Source organism: Hyperolius riggenbachi, chromosome 7 (assembly GCF_040937935.1).
Source record: "Hyperolius riggenbachi isolate aHypRig1 chromosome 7, aHypRig1.pri, whole genome shotgun sequence".
In the NCBI taxonomy this organism is placed as follows: Eukaryota; Metazoa; Chordata; class Amphibia; order Anura; family Hyperoliidae; genus Hyperolius; species Hyperolius riggenbachi.
In genome coordinates, this window is record NC_090652.1 from 159,773,125 (window position 1) to 159,795,434 (window position 22,310).

The 22,310-nt window shown below is 45.8% G+C and overlaps 1 protein-coding gene across 1 annotated transcript in view; it reads right to left on the reverse strand.

Moving 5' to 3' along the window:
* DNAH3 (dynein axonemal heavy chain 3) overlaps nucleotides 1–22,310 on the reverse strand; it is a 329,266-nt gene that overhangs the window by 128,849 nt on the left and 178,107 nt on the right. The window contains exon 6 of the mRNA XM_068244819.1: nucleotides 3,579–3,768. Within this exon, the coding sequence (XP_068100920.1) occupies nucleotides 3,579–3,768 (190 nt within the window). The remainder of the gene's footprint in view (nucleotides 1–3,578; nucleotides 3,769–22,310) is intronic.

A 22,310-nucleotide genomic window follows, 5' to 3' on the forward strand; every position in this document is an offset into this window, starting at 1 on the left:
GCTCCTGGCCAATAGAAGCAGTGTTCAATACTGCTCTTCCCACTCCTCCTCCTCTAGTCCGGCCCCTTCTCCATAGCAGCAGCCGCACGGGTACAATGCTTACCTTGTGTGGTGCCGCCTCTAACTCCGCCCCCTGCCAGTCAACCAGAAGTCACCAGGGCATTTTGGCTCCCGCTGCCCAGACTGTGCCCCCGTCCTGCCCCTTGGCCCTGCGTGGCAGCTTCCCCCTAGATATGTGGCTGCGTCCCCCTCCCCATGCACAGACACTCGTCAAAGTGGCAGAAGGACCACGAGGGAAGCCTCAGTAGAGTATGTCTGTGACTCAGGCACTGACTGGCAGCCAGCCTCAGCGCAGCCTCGCAGGAGAGAGACAGTCAGTGGGATCGGATGGACGGAGTGTTCTGAACACAGGCACAGCACAGCAGCCAGCGTTATCTGATCTGGAGTGGAGATGAACTGCATGGCTAGCCTGTGAGTAGAGAGGACTGGCAGTAACACGTGTGTGAGGCAGGCCTTCTTCACATCTTCAGACACACACAGCTCTAGTGACCCCCCTCCCCCCTCTGCAGTGACAGGAGCAGAGACAGGATCGGAAGCACTGTATGAGTTATCTGTCTCTGCTCCTTTCACTTCAGAGGAGGGGGAAGTGTGTGTGTGTGGCAGTGTGCGTGTGGGGGGCAGTGTGTGTGGTGGTGGTGTTGTGTGTGATGGTGTTGTGCATACCTCCCAACTTTGGAAGATGAGAAAGAGGGACACTTAAGCCACGTCCCCTGTGCGGCCTTAAGCCACACCCTAGATTTTTCAGAAGGGTGGGAGAGGGTGACAATGGGCGGGACGAGGGTGGGAAGGAGGGTGCTAGTAGGTAGGAGGAGGGTGCCAGTGGGTGGGCAGTAGGGTGTCAGTGGGTGGGGAGGACGGTCCTACTCTGCCTGGGGAATAGGGTGTCAGTAGGTGGGGAGGAGGGTGCCACTCTGGGTGGGCAGGAGGGTGCCACGCTGGGTGGGCAGGAGGGTGCCACGCTGGGTGGGTGGGTAGGAGGCTGCCACTTTGAATGGGTGGCTAGGAGGGTGCCACGCTGGGTGGGTGGTTAGGAGGGTGCCACTATGGGTGGGTGGGTAGGAGGGTGCCACTCCGGGTGGGGAGGAGGGTGCCACTCTGGGTGGGTGGGTAGGAGGGTGCCACTCTGGGTGGGGAGGAGGGTGCCACTCTGGGTGGGTGGGTAGGAAGGTGCCACTCTGGGTGGTTGGATAGGAGGGTGCCACTCTGCGTGGGTGGGTGGGTGGTTAGCAGGGTGCCACTCTGGGTGGGTGGGTAGGAGGGTGCCACTTTGGATAGGTGGCTAGGAGGGTGCCACTCTGGGTGGGTGGGTATTCAGGAGGGTGCCACTATCGGTGGGTGGGTACAAGGGTGCCACTCTGGTAGTGGGGAGGAGGGTGCCACTCTGGTAGTGGGGAGGAGGATGCCACTCTGGTAGTGGGGAGGAGGGTGCCACTTTGGATGGGTGGGTAGGAGGGTGCCACTTTGGATGGGTGGGTGAGTGGTTTGCAGGGTGCCACTGTAGGTGGGTGGGTAGGAGGGTGCCACTCTGGTAGTGGGAAGGAGGGTGTCACTGTGGGTGGGTGGGTAGGAGGTTGCCACTCTGTGGGTGGGTGGGTTAGAGGGTGCCACTTTGGGTGGGGAGGTGAGTGGATATGAGGGTGCCACTGTGGGTGGTTGGGTAGGAGGGTGCCACTGTGGGTGGATTGGAGGGTGCAAGTGGGCAGAAGAGGAAAAAAAAAAGATCAAGGCACCAGCCGCAGAAGTGTACTAATGCAGCAGGGAGCAGAGCCGACATCACTCCTCCCTCCCTCCCTCTGCATCATGGGCCCCCTCGTAAGTTCCCTATGAAATGCAGAGATCGTGCCCGGCAGGCAGAGGAGAAAAAAAAAAGATTAAGGCACCAGCCGCGGACAGTCGCAGAAGTGTACTAATGCTGCAGGGAGCAGAGCCGACATTACTCCTTCCTCCCTCCCTCTCCATCATAGGCCCCCTCGTAAGTCCCCTATGAAATGCAGAGATCGTGCGCAGCGGGCGTTTAGTTTACATTACCGTTCTGGCGGCCGGCTTCCTACTTCCTGTTTCGCGTCATGGGAAACAGGAAGTAGGAAGCCGGCCGCCAGAATTGTAATGTAAACTAAACGCCCGCTGCGCATGATCTCTGCATTTCATAGGGGACTTACGAGTGGGCCCATGATGGAGCAGGAGGGAGGGAGGGAGGAAGGAGTGATGTCGGCTCTGCTCCCTGCCGCATTAGTACACTTCTGCGGCTGTCCGCAGCTGGTGCCTTAATCTTTTTTTTCTCTCCTCTGCCTGCTGGGACACAAGGGGGGGGGGGGGGGGTGGCCCGGCAGGACCCGGGACAGTTGGAGGCTATGGCTGTTGTGTGTGTGTGTGTGTGTGTGTGTGTTTTCACACACTGAAAAGTTTCTGTGTCTGACTGCCCTGTGATTATCTTGCAGGACATATGGTTCTCATATGCTCCATCCTCTCTCTCCCTCCCTCCTACAATTATTTTCTGGGGAGACATTGCCGCATTATGATTATTTTCTGCGGAAACGCTGCCACATTACGATTATTTTCTGGTAAAACGCTGCCCCATTATGATTATTTTCTGATAAAACATTGCCACATTACGATTATTGAATGCTATGTCTGGCGGAGTATGAAATGGGAGGCAGACTTTTATGCTGGCATCAGCCAATGGATGCAGGTATGCAAATTCCGACACAGCTGAATGGTAATCATTCAATCCTGAGCTGGCTTGATTACCCTTTGCTAGCTGGCTGTGAATGCAAAGGACTCCAATAAGAAACACATGCAGTATTATGTAACAACATGCATGCAGGAAATCCAGGGCTATCTGGCCGCAGCTCAGCTGCAACAAGCAATTGGTGGAATGATGACGGCATCCTGAGCTGCCCAGAACTGCAGAGCGATTGCAAATAACAATGAGACTTATTGCGAATGCACAACCAAATGCAAGCAGATAAGCCAGAACTGTCCGTTTGCCGCACCACTGCAATGGACAGAACACGCTACAAAATTACTTTCGATTTTTCTGCATAACTGATCATTTTTTTCAATTGCTGTAAAATCAGATCTTTTTATTGTATTGTGCTTGGCAACCTTTATGATTGGTCAGAAAAAAGAATTGTAATTTTTGAATTAAAAAGAAATATAAATAATGGTATTGTGTGTGGCCACCTTTAGTCTATAATAGGGGCATAAGACTATGACAGGGATTAGATTGCAAGCTCCTCTGAGGAGTCAGTGACATGACTCTCTACACTATAACATGCTGCAGAATATGTCAGGGCTATACAAATATGTAATAGCACTAATATGAATAATAATGAGAAGTGTACCATTACCTTCTAGAACCAGAGATGCTAAAGCAAATACTGTACTACTTTAGTAACTGTAACCTTATATATAAAGGCTCCCTAGAACAAATACAGATCTGCAGTTCTCAGAGAGAGTTTGATTCCAATTTGGATCCTCGACAATAAGTTATAAGAAAGTGAAAAGTAAAATCTTACCAATACTTTTCCGTAGGCTTGTAAAATAATCGTATTCAATCTCTCCTTTTATTTCCTGAAGGGGTTTCTCCAAAGCTGGGTTTTTCAAAAGCTGGCTAGGAACACTAGTTAAGATTCTGTCCATCTGTTCCCTCTCTTGGGGCGCCAACATTTCTGTCTGAATCCCATGGTGTATGTAATGAAAATATCTCTGAAACATTTACCACAGTTGTTAGTTAGCACAGGACTAAATTAAAGTTGTGAAAACATATCAGACATATGGAAGCATCATTTTGTAAATAGAAACTGTAGGGCCAGTTCCATCTTGAAATGTATGAAAAGCTTACAAAATATTTGTACATATGTCCTATGCACAAGAGAAAGCAAATATCAGTATAGCCCAGATGTCTTCGTAACTCCCAAATGTGGTCATGTAATCTTTGAAAACCTTTCCTAACTGAGCATACCGTATTTTTCGGACTATAAGACGCACTTTTTCTCCCCCAAAAGTGGGGAGAAAAAGTGGGCGGTGAATGTGCCCCACAAGTTCTCCGTCGCAAGCGGATTGGAAAACCCCCGAGGCCGTCACAGCACAGGGCTTCACTCACCAGCCCTTCTGCAAACACCTAAGACCATCTGCCACTATCCACATTGCTGGGGGATCGGGAAGAACGTGGCATCAGATTTTGTTGCCATACCGTGCAGTACCCGGAGGGCTGAGGTCGTCACAGCACAAGGCTCCTCTCAACACTGTGTGGTATGGCAGCAAAATCTGATACCACGTGGCGGATGGCCTGAGGTGTTTGCAGAAGGGCTGGTGAGTGGGGCCCTGTGCTATGACTGAAAGGAAGAGGATCTGCTGCAGTAGTGCAGAAGGAAGACAGAGGAGAGTTTCCCTGCACTTGTAGTGTAGTGTAAGTGAAGTGTAGTGTGTTGTGAAGTGTAATGTAGCTGGGGATGCAGCATGGGTTAGTGAAGTGAAGTGTAATGTACTGGGGTGGGGGGGCAGCAGGTGTTAGTGTAGTGTGTGTGTGTGTGTGGGGGGGGGCAGCAGGGCTTAGTGTAGCTTTGCAGCATAGCTTAGATAGAGTAGCTTAGAAACTGCTAGGGGGGAAATGGTATATGTTTGAATGTCAGAATGAGAAACAAAGGTGATTTAAGGAATTTTAAACGTGGCATGGTTGTTGGTGCCAGACGGGCTGATCTGAGTATTTCACAATCTGCTCAGTTACTGGGATTTTCACGCACAACCATTTGTAGGGTTTGCAAAAAATGGTGTGAAAAGGGAAAAACAGAGGTCAGAGGAGAATGGGCTGACTGATTCAAGCTGATAGTAGAGCAAAGTTGAGTTAAATAACCACTCGTTACAACCGAGGTATGCAGCAACGCATTTGTGAAGCCACAACATGCATAACCTTGAGGCGGGTGGGCTACAACAGCAGAAGACCCCACCGGGTACCACTCATCTCCACTACAAATAGGAAAAAGAGGCTACAATTTGCACAAGCTTACAAAAATTGGACAGTTGAAGACTGGAAAAATGTTGCCTGGTCTGATGAGTCTCGATAGAGTCAGAATTTGGTGTAAACAGAATGAGGCCGACCAGGCTCCGGAGCCTGGGGAGCCGGTGAGACACTGGGCGAGCTTGTGGATTAAGATTATTACATGCGCATTTTATCTACAAATTTTGTGAGTGCACTACTTTTGATATCTATTTTAATAAAACGGAATTACGCTATGCTACACCCTGTTTGAGTCATAGGTCTATCACATACGGAGTGACAACATTGAGATACAAACAAGCTGATTTGCTGGTCTGTGCTGGGTCAGCCCCGAGATCTGGTGAGAGGCTAAAGTACTTATCTGGTGGAGGGCGGCACGCTGGGTGTTAGGCTTAGTGCACACCAGAGCGGTTCTGCTGCGGTTTGCGATCCGCTTGCGGGTGCGGATCCGCTAGGGTAATGTATTTCAATGGGCTGGTGCACACCAGAGCGGGAGGCGTTTTGCAGAAACGCATACTCCCGGGCTGCAGCAGATTTTGGATTGCGGATGCGTTTCTGCCTCAATGTTAAGTATAGGAAAAACGCAAACCGCTCTGAAAAACGGCACTTCAGAGCGGTTTGCCAGGCGTTTTTTGTTACAGTAGCTGTTCAGTAACAGCTAACAATACATGAAATCTACTACACCAAAAACGCTTCACAAAACCGCAAAATGCTAGCTGAAACGCTACATAAAAATAAGAAAAAGCGTTTCAAAATCTGCTAGCATTTTGCGGATCTGCTAGCGTTTTTTTGGTGTGCACCAGGCCTTACAGTGTGAGAGCAGATGCACTGGTGGTATGGCGGTATTGGATTTGTATGCAGTATTACACTATTGCTGTGTCTCTTTCCTTTGTATGAACGGAGTCCCGGTGGAGTTAAAGGGCGATAGCTGGAGCATACGGCTTTTTACTGGCAAGGCCAAATACGCGTTTGCTGATCTAATTGGTCAGCCAACATTTCTGGTGAGCGTATAACAGTACCTGTGTATGAATTGTGAAGATTAAGAGACTATTTTACTTTCAAGAACCAATAGGAGTTGTTTGGACTGAATATTGTGCAGTGTGGAACTGTTCATTATACTGTGGACTCCTGGGATAACCTTATTGTGCAGAGTGGGGTCTTTAACCCCTGCAATCTAAAGCATATTGTTACCTTAGGAAAGTGGGGAATGTTTTATTTACCTTGTTGAGCGTTTTACTTTGTAACACGTTATATCCATTTTAGCCATAGTATGATCAGTAACAAGCAGTACACCTTTTTAAAGGACAACTGAAGTGAGAGGGATATGGAGGCTGCTATTGATTTCCTTTTAAGCAATACCAGTTGCCTGTCAGCCCTACTGGTTCTCTGCCTCTTAATACTTTTACCCACAGACCCTGAACTGGCATGCAACAGATCAGGGATTTCTGACATTTTTGTCAGATCTGACAAGATTAGCTGCATGCTTGTTTCTGGTGTTATCCTGACACTACTCAGCCAAATAGACCAGCAGTGCTGCCAGGCAGCTGGTATTGTTTAAAAGGAAATAAGTATGGCAGCCTCCATATACTTCTCACTACAGTTGTCATTGAAATTATAGCTAATTCGAATAAAAGCATTCGAACCATCACTTGCCAGAGCCAATTTATTCATCATTCCAAGTATAACACAGCATTGATATTTCCCTTGTGGCCTCATCCGCATAATTAGAGACTTACAATTGTGTGAATATTTGTTGATCCAATGCTTTTTTATTTGTTTCTGGTTGTTATGGGAATGTCATCCTTGTGAATTTTTTTAAATGATCTTTGTATAGTAAGAATTCCACTTTTGAAAACATTTTTCATATCTATGAAAATGTTTGTTGTGTTTCCTCATGATTGCATACAATTTCAGGGAGTTCTTATACCCAGGCCAGCTATCTGAACCCTGTACACATTCTATTACCGCCCGGGGGCCCCAGGTCTCTCTCACTTGCTGGGGCCCCCAAACCACCATGCGACACCTAGAGGGAAGACCTGGGGCCCCCGGGCTGACATGTGGACCAGTGTTTGTGATTTTAAATTTCTTTTTTGCAGCTTCTAGGATGCAGTTGACAGGTGAGTGGTTAGGGAGGGGACCGTGTGGGAGATGTGCCTACACGGGGCGTGCCTGTAAACGATGCAATTCACGATTGCATCCAACCGAAGCCTCCCACCTGAATGCTAATTTATGTCATTCCTGCTAGATTTGGTACAGCAGACAAAGGGTGTATGACGGTACACCTGATTGGCTGACTGGCGTCTGCTGGCCAGATAGATGCAGGATATTGCTCTAGCTGGAAGTTAGCAATTGTGTTTGTTGCAGTTCACATTCTATTACCCTCATCTCATTTTTGAGGATACAGATATCGGGGAAAAGACCCTTGTTCTTTAGCATTGACACAAGGGTGTATATCAAGGAGAAAGAGGTAGTGCTTCTAATGTTCAAAACCATGCAAGTTGGTTAATGCTTGGGGAAGAAACCTCATTTCTGTATGCAGCACCCTTCTATCCACCTAACTTGCATGATTGATTAGGAAATTTATATAGCTGCAGAAGAGGGTGGGGTAACGCTGTTTTATTGTTTCTATTTTTTTTTAAAAAGGATTATTTATTTGAGGAGACAATGACAGCATCATTCTCTCTAACAAAAAAAAAAACATGTAGAAAGCAGTTTAGTTTGTAACAAACGTGTCACTGAGGGCTGTACAAGCAACACTTATTGGAAATTTTTCCCAATGACAGGACATTGCTGCTCAACCCTGCTATAACAAATCAGGCCCTGACACTTTTAACAACTTATCATTAGTGTCAGAAAAAAATTAGAGACACCTTGTAATAACGAGTGGGTTCACCTTTAGCTCCTATCACAACCGATACTATTCTTGGCATAGACTCAACAATATGCTGATACTGTTGCTGAGGAATGGTGAACCATGCTGACAAAATGTCAGCTCTAAGTTGGCTCACATTGGATGGTGGCGTTTCCAAGCTTAAAAGTGATTTTTCGACTTTGTCCCACAAATTCTCAACAGTATTGAGGTCAGGGGACTAAGCTGGCCATGGAAGCAGGTTAAACTCTGATTGATGCTCCTAAAACAAATTTGAGACTGATCGAGCATGGTGGCAAGGGCCCACAACAGGCATCTTCCTATTTTTCAGGGAAACCAAAGGCACTCTTGATGGTCTCCTGCAGCTAAAGCCCATCCTTTGCTAAGTCCGTCTTGTTGTGCATTTGGACATGCTTTGAAATGCACCTGCATTAAATTCAGTAATTTGTCGTGATGCTGCACTTCTGTTGCTGCAGACTATGGGCTTGATTCACTAAAGTGTGATAACTGTTATCACGGCCGCGCTATGCGATTCGCACGAGTTTGCTGCGATTTTCATGTAAACATTTTTTTACACATGCAAATTTTCGTGTTCGCGCACTAACACAAATTTTAGAGCGCGTTAACCTTTACGAACACGAAGATTAACGCGCTAAAATTCCCATTAGCATGCGAACGCAAAAACTTTCACGCTAAAAATTTGCAGCAAACTCTCGTGAATCGCATAGTGCGGCCGTGATAACAGTTATCACACGTAAGTGAATCGAGCCCTATGCGTGCTACTCGACTTTCACCTTTCTCGTTCACCAGCCTTTTTTCGACCAGAATACCATAGTCCTTATCGCTTGAAGTTTATTTTTTCTCAACTGGCACTTCCTAAACACCCAAGATACTGTTGGGCGAGAAAATATTAAGAGTCATTATTTCAGAGATGTTAGCACCAGCTCTTCTTGCGCTGACGATCATCATTATTTAAAGTCCCTTGAATATTTTGTCTTACCAATTTTCACGTTAATTTTCATGGTAACTATCTGAGTTAACTATCTGTGATAACTAGCTGAGCACAGGATTTCGATGTTGTTACATACATTACCCCTTCACCAGATCTCCTGGAAAGCGGTCTTGTGCTGAACAACAGAATCATAACAAACTCATATACCTAGTGTTTTTGAGGACATGCAGGTGATTGTTTAAAGATTAAATAAAAATGCTGTCTAATGATGCATACGTTTATCATCTGTAATCCTAAATTTCATTTTAAGCAGCCAGCATGTAGTAACATGCTGCTAAATAATTATTAAAAACCTCATTAAAGGTGCTGTAAGGTCTAATAAATTAGCTTAGCTGTAGTTTCCCTGGAAGAACTACTGATTCACATTACTCCCTCCTTTTGCCTAGCAGATCACTGAAACTTTAGTATAGAACGTTCAATGTATAAATTACACAAGCAGCCAAGATCCTATCCAGCAGACTATATAGTCCATGTAAATGTAGCTGATGCAGTAATGTGTGACGGCTTTGTTGTGTTGTGTACTGAGCTCTACAGAGAATAATGATCTATCTTCATTATGGAAATTCATTTACACTTAAGCAGTTATAATCATGTAGATTTATCTCTAGTGAGTTCCTGTGAATTACTGACATTCGAATATTTTAAGAACTTCTTTATCGTCTTTTCCTGGAAAAGGACGCAAAATTATACATTACGTGAAACAAATGTAAACCTAAATGAGGGTATTAAAGCTGTGGTAACAGCACCTAATGCTATAAATACACTCTGAATTCATGTTAGCTGAAAAAATCCTTCATAATTACTTGGATTATTGAGTTTAACCCGCTCAGTGTTCAGATGAGCTATCCTATGTTCAGGGGCGTAGCAATAGGGGTGACAGAGGTTACGACCGCATCGGGGCCCTTGGGAAAGAGGGGCCCAGAAGGACCCTCCCTTAACTGCAGTATTAGCTCTCTATTGGTCCTGTGCTCATAATAATGACTTCTATAGATACTTTGAATAGTGGTGATCATTAACAAATTGCTCTTCATTTCCTTCTTGCACCTCTGACACTGTAGTTTCCATTGGAAGGTATTGGTGCGCCGTATCAATTGTTATGTATAAAGTGTTTGGGGGGGCCCCAATGTAAAACTTGCATCGGGCCCACAGCTCCTTAGCTACGCCACTGCCTATGTTGGTGGAGGAGGAAAATGAGCGGTAGGAGTCCCACTGCAGTTTACAGTAGGAACAACAATAGTGTTTTGCCAAGTATGCTTTAACTCAGTGGCTTGATGAAGGTCAGGGCCAAATTACCAACCAAGCAACCTAAGCAATTGATTGGGGCCGGGTGGAGGTACAGGGGGCCCCTGCAGTGGACCTCATGGAGAAACATGGTGGTCCTCCTTTTACTTGCTTGGGCAGTAATCCAGTGCTGTCTTGGGGAGTTGTGGGTGGAGGAAAGTGTCTCACCTTTCCAGGCTCCTGCAATCTCTTTTCCTCAGTGCTGGTCTCTGTGTATAGCGCTGTCCATTATGTTACTCCTATTATGTCCTGTCCATTATGTTACTCCTATTATGTCCTGTCCATTATGATACTCCTATAATTCCATATGCATTTTAACATAATTTGGAAATAAAGTTGTATTTTTTCAGATTTGTTTGTTTACACTATTTCACCAATTACAAGCCCTTATTTGCAAAAATAACAGTTGTATACCCTCATGGCATACATAATAAAAAGTCCCTAAGGTAACTATTTATGTATTTTTTTAACCACTTCACCCCATAGGGGTTTTTACCCTAATGGACAAGAGCAATTTTCACCTGTCAGTGCTCCGTCCTTTTATTCCCCAATAATTGTATTACTACTTATCACAACAAAATTATCTATACCTTGTTTTTTTCGCCACCAAATAGGCTTTCTGTGGGTAGTACATTTTGCTACAATTTTTTTTTTTTATCCTAAATGCATTTTAATGGGAAAAGTACAAAAAAAATTCATTATTTCATTATTTTTCAATTTTCGGTCATTGTACTTTTAAATTAAATGTTTTCCTGTGGATAAAATCCACACATTTTATTTGCCCAGTTGTCCTGATTATTAAACTTAAATTATGTCCCTATCACAATGTATGATGACAATATATTATTTGGAAATATAGGTGTTATTTTTCTGTTTTGTTTTTTTTTATGTCCGGTCTTTAATTACAAGCCCCTATGTAGTAAAGTAATAGAAATATTCCCTCATAAAATATAGATTAACAGCGGAGTCCCTAAGGCAACTATTTATGCAAAAAAAAATTAATTGATTTTTTTTAGAAGGTTTTTTTTTTTTGCGGGTTGGGGGAGCTTTGGAAGTGGAAGTTGTTAATTTTATTAATATGTAATAAGTGTATATGTATGTATGTGCCTGTATGTGTATTTTACTTGTTGGCCACTAGATGACGTTAGTGTTTCACAGGAAGTGTTCACTTTTTTTTTATACATTTGACTAAACTATGACTGTTTCCTGTTTTATGACTGGACATGGCCGCTGATCGGGGTCACATCCATTCATTTCAGGCATTGCGATAGAATGATCGCGGTGTCACAGTCAGATCGCGGTGTCCTGACAGTTAACGGTGCACACACGTGCAGAGCGGCGGCAGGAGCAAGCAACTTATTACAAGTCCTTGAGCCATTAACAGGCTCAAACAGGACATTTTAATACGTCAGCATGTCATAAAGTGGTTAAATGGCACTTTTTTACAGTGGTAACTATGCCAGGTATAAGGGGTTAAGTAATGGGGATTTCTTTATTTTAATTTAATGTATGTATGGTGTGTTTACTTTTTGGCCACTAGATGTCCCACTACTTTATTCCTGTGTACTGTGAACAATGAAAGATTGATTGCCCAAGTATACAACTACACTTAGATCCTTCTCTCAGCGATGGATGTAGTCTGGTTTGGTAGTCACTGGGGGGGGGGGGGGGGGGGGGAGATTAAACTACTATATATTAATGTGAGTGACCCTGGGTCAAGTGGGTCTTGGGGGCATTTGTGCTTAAAACCAGTTCTGGTGTGACTGGAATCAACACGCAGTGCTAATTTCTGAACAACATAGCTGTAGCTATCTGAAGATTTTGGATGGGGGAAATTGTCTCTTATCCTGAAGAGACTTTTAGAAGGGTTTTTTTTTTTTTTTTTGCTGGTTGGGGGAGCTTTGGAAAAGCCTGAAAATATTTCATACCCAGGTCTGTCATAAGATCGTACACAAGATGAATGTAATGTGGTGATTGGTGCATACACTTCAGAGTTTTCTGATTATTAGTGATCCGCAGTATCACTAGTAATACAGATATATTTGATTATATGGTGATCTGCGGCATCACCAATAATACAAATATTTATGCGTACTCTGGAAAACACAAGGAACAGATAACTTGTGGAAAACCCACCACACTGACGTTAACTCAGAGGGAAGGTGACCTCTGGAAGGAAGGGCAGTGTGTGCGATTCTGCGACTAGGATAAGAACGCAGAATTGCGTTCCTCAACAGTAATGATATGCTGAGGAGTTACTGAGTTCCCCGCAAGAAGAACTCAGCAAAGTAAACCCTTTAGTGGAAACCCACTAAAGGGGGCGAAGTCAAACGGAAAACGGTTCGGTATCAGAACTGGCAGAGAAGTACCGAATCGTCAGACAGAAATCAAGATCAGAGGTCAAGCCAAGGTCAGCAACGGGAAATCAGATGAGCAGAGGTACAGAATCGAGAAACACAAGGGAAGTCAGAAGCCAAGCCAATAGTCGGTAACGGTACGGGCTGGCGAGGTACAAAATCAGGAGACAAGAGAATAATGAGGTAACAGGCAAAAGGTCATACACAATATACAATGCAATTAGTACTTTAGGCTATCAACAGAATCTGGCTAAGTGTGGATCCCCAGCTCCAGCTGGTTCTAGCACACTTTGGGATCTGACTAGGGTCTGAGTGCTAACACACAAGTATTCGCTGACTGCAGACAACTTGCAACTGACAGAATGCCTGCTTTTATACTGTGCTGGACTCAAACAGCCCGCCCAGCCATTCAACCAATCACAACGTGGCTCAAGGACCTTGCAGCACAGCTCAAGGACCTTGCTGAGGTCAGCTGACCAGCTGGTCAGCTGACTCTCTTTCTAAGAGTATAAAAGGCTCTACTGCACACGCGCGCGGCCCCTACGGGGTCCAGACTGTCATGAGAGGTGTCTCGGCGAGCAGCATGCCATGAAGCCTGTGAAGGTGTTCCAGGAGTGCAGCCTCGACGTGGAGTACGCCGAGAGGTCTGCGACTGAACGGTGGATCGTGCTACCGCTGCGGACGTGGACGTTTCTCCGCGTTCCGCATGCGACCATGCGGGCGGTTGCGCTGCTGATGCGGACGCGAACAAACGTCCGCGTTCAGCCTGCTGCTGCCTCATTACAGTACCCCCCCTTTTAGGCATGACCTCCGGGCGTGCCTCACCCGGTTTCCCAGGATACAACTCATGAAATCTCCTCCTTTTCTCCTCAGCATGAAGATCTCGAAGGGGAACCCATGACCTCTCCTCTGGCCCGTACCCCTTCCAGTGCACCAGATACTGGAGCTTGTTGCGTGAAAAACGGGAATCTAAAATGTCCTGGACTTCATATTCCAATTCCCCATCCACTACCACAGGAGCAGGGGGAGTAGAATCTACCCTTACCGCAGGCTTCAATAAAGAAACATGATAAGTCCTGCCACATCTCATATTAGTTGGTAATTTTACCCTGTAGGTGACCTCATTGATCCTACTCTCTATAGGAAAAGGCCCGATAAAGCGAGGACCTAATTTTGCTGATGGTTGCCTGAGAGGAATGTGTCTAGTAGAGACCCAAACATAATCTCCTGGAATAAAGTTCCACTCAGTGGAACGTTTTCTATCAGCAAATTTCTTTTGAACAGAAAAAGCTTTGTCCAAATTATCTCTGACCTTCCCCCAGATCTCTCTGAAAGTCCCCTGCCATTCCTGGAGAGCTGGAAGAGGTGACTCCTTGACTGGAAGTGACGTAAACTTGGGACACTTCCCATTGACAATCTGAAAGGGAGAATAACCAGAGGATGCGTTTTTCAGGTTATTGTGGGCAAATTCGGCAAATGGAAGGAATCTTGTCCAGAGATGTTGTGCATCTGCTATGTAACATCTAAGAAATTGCTCCATGGACTGATTGATCCTCTCCGTCTGCCCATTAGTCTGGGGATGGTAACCTGAAGAAAATGATAAAGAAATCCCCAGATCCTTACAAAAGGCCCTCCAGAATTTTGACACAAATTGTACCCCCCTATCAGATACAATATCCACCGGAATTCCATGTAACTTAAAGATGTTATTAATAAACAAATCTGCCAATTTTTGGGCAGATGGAAACCCAGACAGAGCAACGAAATGTGCCATTTTACTAAATCTGTCCGTAACAACCCAGATGACAGTGTTACCTTCAGATTCAGGCAGCTCACCCACAAAATCCATGGAAATGTGAGACCATGGAACCTGTGGAGAAGGCAGGGGCTGAAGAGAGCCTGCTGGAGCTTTCCTGGAGGACTTACTCCTGGCACAGACAGAGCAGGACTTAACAAATTCCTCACAATCAGACATGTAAGAAGGCCACCAGACTGCCCTATTCAAGAGTTCCTGGGTTCTGGCAATACCTGGATGTCCCACATTCTTATGTTCATGAAACATCTGCAGCACCCGTTCCCGAAAACGAATAGGGACGTACAGAAGTCCCTCAGGTTTTCCATTGGGAACATTGGACTGGCATGCAATAAGCGATTTTGACAAGTCTTCGGAGATCTCCGTGGCTGCCAGAAAATACCTTTCAGGTAGAATATTGACAGGGGTGGCTGGTAGGGCAGATTCAGATTCAAAACACCTGGATAAGGCGTCAGCCTTAACATTCTTATCCCCAGGCTTATAGGTTATGATAAAATCAAACCGGGAAAAAAAAAGTGCCCATCTCGCCTGCCTGGGTGTTAATCTTTTGGCCTTCTCAATGTATTCAAGGTTCTTATGGTCAGTAAAAACAGTAAAGGGAAATTCTGCCCCCTCCAACCAATGACGCCACTCCTCTAGAGCTAACTTAACAGCCAACAATTCCCGGTTCCCCACATCATAATTCCTCTCTGCCGGTGCAAACTTTCTTGAAAAAAATGCACAAGGATGAACCTTATTATCGGGTCCAAAAGCTTGCGAGAGGACTGCCCCAACCCCAACCTCCGATGCATCTACCTCTACTATGAAGGGGCGGGTGACGTCAACATGACGCAATATGGGGGCGGAACAAAAAGATCTTTTTAATGATTGAAAGGCCTCAATGGCTTCTGGTGACCAGTTAGTCGCATCAGCGCCTTTCTTGGTCAACTGGGTCATGGGGGCGACAACTGAAGAGTACCCCTTAATAAACCGCCTATAATAGTTAGCAAAGCCTAAAAATCTCTGCAGGGCTTTGAGGCCTGAAGGTTGCGGCCAATCCAAAACTGCTGAGACTTTGCTTGGATCCATTGCCAGTCCAGAGGTGGAAATGATATACCCTAAAAATGCCACCTCTTTCACCTCGAAGAGGCATTTCTCCAGTTTAGCATATAACTGGTTCTCCCTGAGCTTCTGTAACACAAATTTTACATGCTGCCTGTGTTCCTGTAAATTTTTTGAAAAAATTAGAATATCATCCAGATAGACCACTGTGAACCTGCCAGACACATCTCTGAAAATATCATTTACAAACTCCTGAAAGACAGCTGGGGCATTGCACAATCCAAAGGGCATAACTAAATACTCATAGTGACCGTCAGGAGTGTTAAATGCGGTCTTCCACTCGTCGCCCTCTCTAATCCGAATAAGATTGTATGCCCCCCTCAAGTCTAATTTTGAAAAAACACAGGCCTCAGTAATCTGAGTAAACAGGTCATCAATGAGTGGAAGAGGGTATCGATTTTTTATGGTGATTTTGTTTAGCTGCCTGTAGTCTATGCAGGGGCGAAGACCACCATCCTTTTTTTTAACAAAAAAGAAACCTGCACCCGCAGGAGACTTGGAGGCGCGGATAAATCCCTTCTCCAAGTTCTCCTTGATGTAATCTTTCATTGCAACCTTTTCAGGGCTGGAGAGGTTGTACAAACGACCCCTAGGAGGCAGTGTACCCGGTCTCAATTCAATGGGGCAGTCATAGGGTCTATGTGGAGGCAACCTGTCAGCAGATCGAGGACAAAATACATCGGAAAAATCAGTGTACTGAGATGGGACCCCCTGGACCTGGACCTCTGAAGCACACACAGAAATAGATTTCAGACAATTCTCCTGACAATAGGGGGACCAGGCAGATAATTGACCCTCTTTCCAGTCTATTTGAGGGGAATGCTTCTTCAACCATGGTAGCCCCAGTATGACAGATGAGGTGGCCATCTTTAGAACATAGAACTGGATGACCTCAGTGTGCAATACTCCAACCTGAAGTGTGAGCGGCGGAGTTTGACAAAGAGGTGTCTTGTTCTGTAAAGGAGAGTCATCGATTGCTGTAACATAGATGTGTCTTTGTATGGGAAGAATGGGAATGTTAAAGTTTAAAGCAAGGTCTCTGTCAATGAAGTTGGCAGCTGACCCAGAGTCAACAAATGCAGAGGTAAGGAAGTCACTGTTCTCCCAATGAAGAGAACAGGGCAGCAAGATTTTATTCTGACATGGAGGTAGAACTGGCTCGCTTAGGGTGGTACCTCCAACCATCCCTAAGCGGACAAGTTTTCCGCCTTCTTACTGCAGTTCTGCACTCGATGACCCCTTTCCCCACAATATAGACACAGACCCTCCTTCCTTCTCCTAGCTTTCTCAGCGACTGAGAGTCGTCCGTGCCCCAACTGCATTGGCTCCTCCTCTGGAACCTCAGGGGAACCAACAGTAGAGGGCGCTCTAACTAGCACAGATGACCTGCCCTTTTTATGATAACGAATGCGTCTATCGATTTTAACCGATAAGGCAATAGCTGCATCTACATCTTTGGGCTCAGGGTGGCTTATCATGACATCAATAATAGACTCAGAGAGACCGGTCATGTATGTGTCTAGAAGAGTGAACTGATCCCACCTCGCTGAGACCGCCCACCTTCTAAACTCGGCAGCGTACTCCTCAACCATACGATTGCCTTGCTTTAGGCTTCGGAGTTTACGCTCGGCAGTGCCGGCTAAATCAGGATCCTCATATATGATGGCCATGTTCTTGAAAAACTCGGACACAGAAGATAAGGCAGTGTGACCCTCAGGTAAGCTGAAAGCCCATGTCTGAGAATCCCCTTGTAACAAAGTTTTAATTAATGTTACTCTCTGTACCTCAGAACCAGATGACATGGGCCTCATCTGAAAATAGGCTAAACAACGATTTTTGAAATTACTGAAGTCGGACCGAGAACCAGAAAATCTTTCAGGAAGAGCCATCTTAGGCTCGCTACTGGCTGGGGAGGGTAGAATATTAAGTGGTGCCGGTAGTTTCTGAAAGGCCTCAGTCAGTTGGTTGATCTGGACCTGCTGAGCAGCAACGGTGTTTCTAAGCTCATCGACTGCTGCAGTTAAAGTCTGCAACTGCTCGGCAACTCCCTCCATGTTACTTTTACTGGTCTGCAGTACTGTAATGTGGTGATTGGTGCATACACTTCAGAGTTTTCTGATTATTAGTGATCCGCAGTATCACTAGTAATACAGATATATTTGATTATATGGTGATCTGCGGCATCACCAATAATACAAATATTTATGCGTACTCTGGAAAACACAAGGAACAGATAACTTGTGGAAAACCCACCACACTGACGTTAACTCAGAGGGAAGGTGACCTCTGGAAGGAAGGGCAGTGTGTGCGATTCTGCGACTAGGATAAGAACGCAGAATTGCGTTCCTCAACAGTAATGATATGCTGAGGAGTTACTGAGTTCCCCGCAAGAAGAACTCAGCAAAGTAAACCCTTTAGTGGAAACCCACTAAAGGGGGCGAAGTCAAACGGAAAACGGTTCGGTATCAGAACTGGCAGAGAAGTACCGAATCGTCAGACAGAAATCAAGATCAGAGGTCAAGCCAAGGTCAGCAACGGGAAATCAGATGAGCAGAGGTACAGAATCGAGAAACACAAGGGAAGTCAGAAGCCAAGCCAATAGTCGGTAACGGTACGGGCTGGCGAGGTACAAAATCAGGAGACAAGAGAATAATGAGGTAACAGGCAAAAGGTCATACACAATATACAATGCAATTAGTACTTTAGGCTATCAACAGAATCTGGCTAAGTGTGGATCCCCAGCTCCAGCTGGTTCTAGCACACTTTGGGATCTGACTAGGGTCTGAGTGCTAACACACAAGTATTCGCTGACTGCAGACAACTTGCAACTGACAGAATGCCTGCTTTTATACTGTGCTGGACTCAAACAGCCCGCCCAGCCATTCAACCAATCACAACGTGGCTCAAGGACCTTGCAGCACAGCTCAAGGACCTTGCTGAGGTCAGCTGACCAGCTGGTCAGCTGACTCTCTTTCTAAGAGTATAAAAGGCTCTACTGCACACGCGCGCGGCCCCTACGGGGTCCAGACTGTCATGAGAGGTGTCTCGGCGAGCAGCATGCCATGAAGCCTGTGAAGGTGTTCCAGGAGTGCAGCCTCGACGTGGAGTACGCCGAGAGGTCTGCGACTGAACGGTGGATCGTGCTACCGCTGCGGACGTGGACGTTTCTCCGCGTTCCGCATGCGACCATGCGGGCGGTTGCGCTGCTGATGCGGACGCGAACAAACGTCCGCGTTCAGCCTGCTGCTGCCTCATTACAATGAAGGTCCTTTTCTCTCCACCAGGTGAAAGCCTGAGGGTTGTCAATGCTGGTTTAAAATACGAGTGGCCCAAGATAGAGTTTGGAGGACAGTGGGGTGACAATTAGCTACTTTTATTAAACTTGGGTGCCTTTTACCCTATTATTGTGCTTCTGTAAGCTCTTCCACTGCTTTTGTGGGTTTCCTCCCACATTCTCAATACATAGGCCCCTTTTACACTTAAAGAGAAACTCCGTGTAACGATCTGCTAGTGTGTGGGCACTAGCAGACAGACAAATATCAGACTTTCCCTGAAAGAGTAAAGTCTTACAGACAGTAGAAGTGGAAGGCAGTACAAACACTGAATACAAATATAAGAATGGTCAGACAAATCCGAGTCGGCAACAGATCAGATTGGTCAGGTACAAAATCGGCACGCAATATCTAAGTGAGTAATCAGGCAGAGGTTGGCAACAGGTCAGATTGGCAAAGGTACAGAATCGGCAGGCAAAGAGAGATCAGAGAAACAGGCAGAAGTCAAACACAGGTATAATCAATATATAATAAATCCAAATAAACTTGACCAGCGATGCGTTGTAAACAGTGTGTCACTCCCACCACCAACACCTAATGGAGAGCGGCTCAGCAAATTTGTTGGACCACAAATCACAATGGTCAGATGCGCATGTGGGGCATTCAAGGCTCCCCTCGCCTGAACGATCCGTTCCACCCTTGCAGCAGTCACCATATGCAGATTGAGACCCAATGCTTGCTCAAACACAGGTATAATCAATATATAATAAGCTGAGCTAGTATGGAATCCCCGGGGTCCTGCCGGTTCAAGCCACACACGGAACTGACTAAGGTCTGAAGCCTTCACTGCGAAGTGTTAGCTAGAGCAGACAGCGAGCAAGTGTCAGAACAGCGCTAAAGAATCCCGGGTAAGCAGGAGACCACGCCCAAAAGCCACTAGGCCAATCAGGAACCAGGGGTGGAGCCCTGCGTGTCAGCTGACAGGTGATCAGCTGACACGCTTCCTCAGACCATAAGAGGAGCGCCACTGCCAGCGCATGCGTCCACCCTCATTTACACTTTGAGTATCATGCGGCCGGAACTCGACATGAACGCCGCCGACACCATCCCTGACAATGCGGCCAGACGTAGTGGAAGTCCCAGATGCGCTGTCAGCAGATGCAGCAGAAACTGACATGGTAAGAGCAGGATTACTGACATTAACCCCCCCCCCCCAGCAGGAATCCAAGATCTCTCCTCCGAGCCGTAACCCTTCCAATGTACCAAATACTGTATGGAATTCCTTATTTTCCTAGAGTCCAGAATTTTTTCTACCTCATATTCAGGTTCACCATCAATAATCACGGGAGGGGGGGGGGGGGGAGGGGGGAGTGGAATCACTATCAGCATTGGCAGCAGACTACAGCGGAGACACATGAAAAGACTTGCTCCCCTTCATAGAAGCCGGCAGAGACACCTTATAGGTTACTTCATTAATTTTTTCAAAAATAAGGTAGGGACTGATATATTTGGGACCGAGTTTGGCCGAAGGCTGGCGCAAACCGATATTTTTCGTGTAAACTCATACTCGATCTCCAGGAGAAAACTGCTGATGAGAAGAGTGATGACGATCGGCTTGTTGCTTCTGAGATGCAACAGCTACCTTTAAATTCTGATTGACTAAGGCTCAAATCTCTCGCATCCTGATCCCCCAATCCTGCAGAACTGGGAAGGATGAGGAAGAAGAGGGGACAAAGGAGAATCTGGGAGATCTCCCGAAAACCATCTGGAATGGAGACAGATTAGAAGAGGCATTCAATAAATTGTTATGAGAAAATTCAGCAAACGGCAAAAACTGAACCCAATCTTCCTGGGACTCAGAAACATAACACCTCAGAAACTGTTCAAGAGACTGATTAGTTCTTTCCGTCTGGCCATTAGTCTGATGATGGAATCCAGAGGAAAAAGATAAGGACATACCCAGATGTGCACAAATGTTTTTCCAGAATTGTGACACAAATTGCACCCCTCTGTCGGATACAATATTTTCTGGAATGCCATGCAAATGAAAAATATTTTCAATGAACAAATCAGCCAATTCCTTAGCAGAAGGTAATTTCTCTAATGGTACGAAATGTGCCATTTTGCTGAACATATCCACGATAACCCAGATAACCGTTTTTCCCTGGGACGTAGGGAGATCTACAATGAAGTCCATTGAGATGTGCGTCCAGGGAGAACTGGGAACTGGTAACGGTTGTAGCGTACCAGCAGTAGCATTCCTGGGCGCCTTACTTCTAGCACACACAGTGCATGCCGACACAAATTCCTTACAATCAGTACGGATGGAAGGCCACCAGAAGTGTCGCTAGAGTAAATCCAACGTTCTGGTCACTCCTGGATCACCAGCTACCTTACTGCAATGGTACTGCTTCAGTACAGATAGTCGCAAATGCAAAGGGACAAACAAACGCTCAGAAGGTTTCCCCGACGGGGCCTCTGCTTGAAATTGAACCAGAGATTCTAATAAATCAACTGACAATTCAGTTGCAGAAATGACAATATGTTCAGGAAGTGTGTTAACAGGTAGTGACTCCACAGGATCAAAACATCTGGATAATGCATCTGCCTTTACATTCTTACTCCCGGGTTTATACTGTATGTGATGATAAACCTGAACCGGGAAAAGAATAAAGCCCAGCGAGCCTGCCTGGGGTTCAGTCTTTTAGCTCCTTCTATGTATTCCAGATTCTTGTGATCTGTGTACACAGTAATGGTGTGTTCTGCCCTTTCCAGCCAATGCCTCCATTCCTCGAATGCCATCTTAGCCGCCAGCAATTCTCTATTACCAATGTCATAATTTCTCTCTGCCGAACTGAATTTACATGAAAAGAACGCACAGGGGTGCAAGTGTTCCGGTTGACCAGAATATTGGGATAGGACGGCACCTACCCCTATCTCTGAGGCATTAACCTCGATAATAAACGGTCGGAGGACATCGGCATGCATGAGGATGGGTGCAGAACAGAAGGCCTCCTTGAGGGTCTGAAAGGCCTGGGACGCCTCAGCAGACCAATTAGAAAGATCGGCTCCCTTTTTGGTCATGTTAGTTAAGGGAGCTATTATGGTGGAAAAGTTGCGAATGAACTTGCGATAATAATTCGCGAAACCAATAAACCTCTGCAAAGGTTTCAGACCGAGAGGTTGAGGCCACTCCAACACTGCATCAACCTTTTTCTTGTCCATAGACAACCCAGAATCTCAGATGATACAGTGGGTTGCAAAAGTATTCAGCCCCCTTGACGGTTTCCACATTTTGTCATATTACTGCCACGAACATGAATCAATTTTATTGGAATTCCACATGAAAGACCAACACAAAGTGGTGTACACATGAGAAGTGGAATTAAAATCATACATGATTCCAAACATTTTTTACAAATAAATAACTGCAAAGTGGTGTGTGCATAATTATTCAGCCCCGTTTGATCTGAGCGCAGTCAGTTGCCTATAGACACTGCCTGATGAGTGCTAATGACTAAACAGAGTGGACCTGTGTGTAGTCTA